Here is a 6,000-nt window from a genome sequence, read left to right as displayed (position 1 = left end):
GTCTACCTGTTCACTTTGCAATCACTACTAGTATCTAAGAACCTCGATCCTCAGGAGTTGTGTGTGACCTGTATCTCAACATTAGCGCCCAACGTGGGGCTGGAAGGCACGACCCTGAGATTAAGAGTCTCATGCTCTACCGACCAGCTGTATCTCAATACCAGTGTATTTTCATCTTCATTTCCCCATATGCCTTATTGTACGGGTAGACACTACACTTGAAGTCAAAGTGCCATGGAGAAAATGGCTGCGGTACAATGGTTACCAGCTGGGCACAGACATACACGTCCGAAAGCCAACCATCAGTACAATAACTACAATGGTAAGAAACCGGTATAACATGCCAGAGAGTTATCATGGTGGGGCTGGATGCGTAGCAGCGGTATTGTTTCAGCCAGACAACACTCCAGCACTGCACCATACCTTTAGAATCCTGCAGTAGTGAGCACAGTATTCGGATGGCGTACTTTGCAGGCTCTCTGTGATACTGGTGAAGGCTAGCAACAGTCACAAACCGTTCAACAGCCGTGTCCATGACCACATACGTACTGGAATGGAATCAGCAATAGGAGATAGAGAGAGATAGAGAGGGAGTGAGTGAGTGAGTGTGTGTGTGTGTGGGTGTGTGTGGGTGTGTGTGTGTGCGCGTGTATGTGTGTGTGTGTGTGTGTGTGTGTGTGTGTGTGTGTGTGTGTGTGTGTGTGCCAGCTAGTTTGGTTGCTGGGTACACTTATGCCTGATTGTGTTGGGTCTGTTGCCAACGGGCTCGGCTGCTTGAAGCTGTAATGTTGTACTTGCCACCTTTGTTGGTTCCAGGGTTCATATACTTTCTATTTGAAGTGTACATACCTTGTAACCATGGACTGCTTCTGGCTAGATTAACTCTTGTGTAATTAATGGTGCTAGTAATGTCTAAATCAGATCCAGCCTGATTTAGCCACCCGCACTAGTAGCAAGTATTACCTTCACTGGGGGAAGGGGTAACTGCAGTTGGATCCCAGGACGCATACCCTGATCAGAGAGTGCGTCAATCCTTTTTCTGCACCTTGTCCTCACCCACTTACTGAGGTGTGGTGAGCCCATAAGTGGGATCATTTTCAAGTCCACCCAGAGTTTTGGGGATTTCAGGGGGTGTCGGCCGCTGGGCGGTTCAATAGCCAATTGAGTCATCTTTCCAAGATTCCTTTTGAGTCATTCTTCCTTCTCCCGGGGAGACCCACGTGACCAGTTTTGGCAGTGAGCAACAAGTACAAGTGTGTGTGTGTGTGTGTGTGTGTGTGTGTGTGTGTGTGTGTGTGTGTGTGTGTGTGTGTGTGTGTTGTTGAGGTTCAACCTCAACTAACTGAACTGCTACTGATCTGCATGATATCAGTCGCCATGTATCTGACTTTGCATTGTCGTCACTACCCTACGTGTAGTGCACTGTTAGCTGTGTTTTAGTGTCGCACGGTATCTGCGTGTCACGTGCTTATCGCTTTTTGCGGGCTTTTCCATACTTTGAGTGAGTGGTGAGTTTGTGCTGAGGGAGTTCTGGAGAGAGAGAGTTAGAATGGCGGACATGGTTTTTCGAGTGGTTTTCACTTTTGCTTTTGTCTTGTAGTATTGTCTGCGATCATGATAGTCTAAGTAAGAGATATCTCAGAACCCATCCAGTTGTTGTCTAACAGTCTGCGAACGAGCGAGCCCGACTCAACATTGGCGCAGTGAACAGGATTTGGCACTCGTTCCGAAAATCTGACTGACGACGGCGACAACAATGGCATCGAAAGTCCGCGTATCTGTCAAGCTGGACTTAGATCACAAACTCGGCCATGACCATTACCAGACGTGGAGAAGTCAACTGGACATCGGCTTCCAGCTCCACGAGGTGACCAACAAGAAGAAGCAGTACCTGGCCGCGGCGGCGAATCTAGGAGAAAATGCAAGCTACTATTTGTGGCAGAAATTTCCGACGATCCCTGAGGAAGACGACCCGTTCGCGGAACTGATTGGGCTCTTCGATGAGTATTTCGGAAGCCAGCGCAGCACGGATGCCAGGCTTGCTGAGCTGTTCTCCATTGAGCAGCAGCCTGGGGAATCGATTCAGGCGTTTCGGGTCCGAATCGAGAAAGAGATGAGAGTATGCAATCTCACTCCAGGAGCTGACCTAAAAGATGTACTCGGCACAGTCGCCGTACATTTGTTTGCACGTGGCCTGTCTGTGAAAGCGGCCCGGAAGGGTGTGTTGCAAGAGGGAGGCAAGGACCTGACGGCTGCAGCCAAGCGAGCTCAAGCAGTTGTGTTGGCGCGCGAGACGCCGGCCAAGGAAGTCGAGGTCAGCTACACCGCTCCCCAGACACAAGGCCGACCCAGCCTTCCATACACCAGTAACCCCACTTGTGGGTACTGCGGAGCGACGCACCCACCGGGAAAGTGGCACTGTCCGGCGGCCGACGCCGTGTGCAAGCAGTGTGGATGGAAAGGGCATTTCGGGCAAGTCTGCCGTTCCGGCGCAGCGAAGCCCAAGCCGAAAGGCCAGTACCTGGGCACGAAACCAGGAATGACTGCCAGCCTGGCCATGGCAAATGATTCCCGACCAGCAGCAACGCCATTGTCCAGAAGTCAGGTGTCTTCACCGAAATTTGCGGAAATGGATGACAGCGATGTCGACGACGATGCAGAATGTTTCAGGGTCTGGTCCGGGAAAACTGGATTTGTGCTTCCACTACGATCGGTAGTGCTAGATGGCAAGCACCAAAGGGCTATGCGCGTGGATTCGGCCAGCATGGTGACGGTCCTGCCTCAGTCACAAGTACCGAGTGAGTATTGGCTATCGTCATCGCCCTGCCCATTACGTCCGGTAGGAACGTCTCAGCTCAAACCTGTTGGCGTTTTCGAGGCTTGCATCACATACAACCAGTTCACTGTACAAGAGACTATCTTTGTTGTTGACGACTCCAAGCAGCCAGTGCCGGCGCTCCTGGGTGAAGGTGTGTCACTTGCATTAGGATTGTTGGCACCACCTGTCGCTGGTATCAGCATTCATGCCGACACCGAGGAGTTGGCGTCGCTCCCAGCTATGCATGGACCGGTGACGATCCACTTGGATTCCAGTCAACCAGCGATCCAGCAGTCAGCTCGGCGAGTGGCACCGGCCTTGCTCCCCTCATTACGAGAGCAACTGCAGGCATGGACGGAACAGGGTGTGGTCGAAACCGTTAGTGAAGTGCAGGCCACTGATTTCGTTTCTCCCCTTGTCCCGGTGATGAAGCCGGACAAGACGGTCGGGTGGTGTGTCGACTTGCGACAAGTCAACTCTGCCGTACGCCGGCCTGGTGTGCAGTTGCCAACCACCGACGACCTCCTGGCGCAGGTGTCCGGCGCAACGGTATTCTCGAAGTTAGATTTAAAGTCTGGCTACTCGCAGCTGGAACTAACTCCAGACTGCCACCATGCGTTTGTCATTGCCTCCCCATTGGGGCACTACCGGTTCCGCCGATTACCATTTGGCGTGTCAAGTGGTCCTGAGCTCTTCCAGAGGAATATGGAGCAGATCCTGGGCTCGATTGAGGGTGTGCTAATTATCTGGATGACATCCTCGTCTTCGCTCCTTCTCAACAGGAGCATGACAAGCGACTAGCAGCGGTGAAAGCAGCACTCAAGGCGAACTGTGTCACGCTCAACGGCAAGAAGTGTGCATTCAGCGTCACGGAGCTGACCTTCTTGGGCCATCGAGTCTCAGCTTCCTGCGTCCGACCAGGTGAGGACAAGGTCAAGTCACTCCATGAGATGGCTGATCCGGAGAACGTCTCTCAACTGCGCTTCATTCTTGGCCTTACCATGTACCTAGCTAAGTTCGTGCCTAACCTGGCTGACCCGCTCGCTCCGTTGACAGCTCTGCTCGCTAGAAGCTGGGACCGGACTCCAGCATGTACACAGGCAGCCGCCGCAGTGCGACAACACCTTGCAACTGAGCCCGTGTTGGCACTCTTCAACCCTACCCTGCCGACGCACGTTGAAGTCGACGCCTCTGGCACAGGTCTAGGAGCCGTCCTCATGCAGAAGCACGACGGTGACGAGTGGCGTCCCGTGTACTATGCTAGTCGTAAACTGACTGGACCAGAAACCCGCTACGCTACGATCGAGAGAGAGGCACTGGCGATAGTCTGGGGCCTGCAGCGTTTCCGCAGTTTCATCACCGGCCTTTCCGTGACAGTGTTGTCGGATCACAAACCACTTCTGCAAGTGTTTGACCGTGCATACAACCTGTCAGCCGCCAGTGTACGGGTGCAATGGCTCATCCTGAAGGTGCAAGACCTTCACTACCAAGCCCAGTTCCGCCCTGGCGAGTTAAACGTGCTAGCCGATGCTCTGTCACGTTTCCCGACCGAACAGGCAGACACCAGTTTCCTGGTCGTGCAAGCGATCTCCTGTGCTGACGGTCTACTACCTGATCAACGACGCAAGATAGCCGCCAAGACAGCCCAGGACGAGACGCTATGTGCAGTGCACCAAGCTCTCCTGACTGACAAATGGCCGTCGACCTCCGCAGTGCCACCGTACCGTGGTCTTCGCCACGAGTTGAGTGTATGGCCGTACCCTAAGACTGACGACTTTGTCATCTTGCGAGGGGAGAGGTTAGTCATCCCAGAGTGTTGTGTGCCTGAGGTACTCGAGCTGGCACATGATGGGCATCCCGGCATCCCGAAAACCAAGGCACGCCTGCAGGAGTCAGTGTGGTGGCCTGGTTGGGCCAACGCAGCGAAGCGGCACGTGCAAAGCTGCGAGCCATGTGCGCTCGAAGCTCGACCGACAAAGGTACCTCTGCAGCCCAGAGAGCTACCACCACGGCCCTGGCACACGGTTGCCATTGACATCTTCTACTATGGTGGAAAGGCGTTCTTGAGTGTGATGGATCTATACTCCCGCTATCCACTCGTTGCAGAACTGACCGGAGAGACGTCCTCGCGGGTGGTGACAGCTCTTCGCGCTATGTTCACCATGTTTGGGTATCCAGTGCGCGTCATCTCGGACAACGGTCCCCAGTTTGTCAGTGCAGAGACCGCAGCCCAGCTTCGTGACTGGGGCATCCAGCACGAGCCTATTGTCCCATACACCCCAAGGCAAAACCCGGTAGAGTGTTTGCACCAGACACTCAAGCGCCATCTCAGAAAGTCATCGCAGGCGTCCCTCAAGCGAGCGATGCAAGAGTCGCTCGGTACCCTTCGCTCCACGGTGAATGCCACCAAAGGGCATGCTCCGGCAGATCTGTTCCTGCGCGGTGGATTCCGCACGCAGTTGAAAGCTCTGCGCTGCCCCGGTTCAGACTCTGAGGAAGAGGACGATGACGAACTGGATGAAGCCGTTAGAGTGCGAGAAGCTGCAGTGAAGGTCTCTGTCAAGGACAGGTACGACACACGGCATCACACCGCTCCACGTCACTTGGCAGAAGGTGACGCAGTCTTTGTACAGCAAGCCTCCGGCGCGACAGAGAGAGCCACAGTGTTAGAGGCTAATGCTCATGAAGCCACCGTTGAGACTGAGGGTGGTGCCGTCCAGCGCCGTCATCTTGATCAGGTGAAGCCGTGCCGCGCTACACCCACCTCAGCGGACACCGAAATTCCCATGCCGGTCCAGGAAGCGACCGATGTCACAACGCGTCAATCGGACCGAGCCAAGAAGCAGCCTGATAGGCTCAACCTGTAAACTGCTAGTCCCTCCTGCTTTGAAAGAAGGGGAGGTATGTTGAGGTTCGACCTCAACTAACTGAACTGCTACTGATCTGCATGATATCAGTCGCCATGTATCTGACTTTGCATTGTCGTCACTACCCTACGTGTAGTGCACTGTTAGCTGTGTTTTAGTGTCGCGCGGTATCTGCGTGTCACGTGCTTATTGCTTTGCGCGGGCTTTTCCATACTTTGAGTGAGTGGTGAGTTTGTGCTGAGGGAGTTCTGGAGAGAGAGAGTAAGAATGGTGGACATGGTTTTTCGAGTGGTTTTCACTTTTGCTTTTGTCTTG

At 53.8% G+C, this 6,000-nt stretch overlaps 1 protein-coding gene across 1 annotated transcript in view; it reads right to left on the bottom strand.

Annotated features, from left to right (window-relative positions):
* LOC135828101 (uncharacterized) overlaps nt 1-6,000 on the bottom strand; it is a 52,022-nt gene that overhangs the window by 22,640 nt on the left and 23,382 nt on the right. Inside the window, exon 15 of the mRNA XM_065340537.1 lies at nt 424-548. Coding sequence (XP_065196609.1) covers nt 424-548 — 125 coding nt within the window. The remainder of the gene's footprint in view (nt 1-423; nt 549-6,000) is intronic.

The sequence above is a fragment of the Sycon ciliatum genome, chromosome 1 (assembly GCF_964019385.1).
Source record: "Sycon ciliatum chromosome 1, ocSycCili1.1, whole genome shotgun sequence".
NCBI classification, from domain to species: domain Eukaryota; kingdom Metazoa; phylum Porifera; class Calcarea; order Leucosolenida; family Sycettidae; genus Sycon; species Sycon ciliatum.
This window is presented reverse-complemented; position numbering and strand designations above follow the sequence as displayed.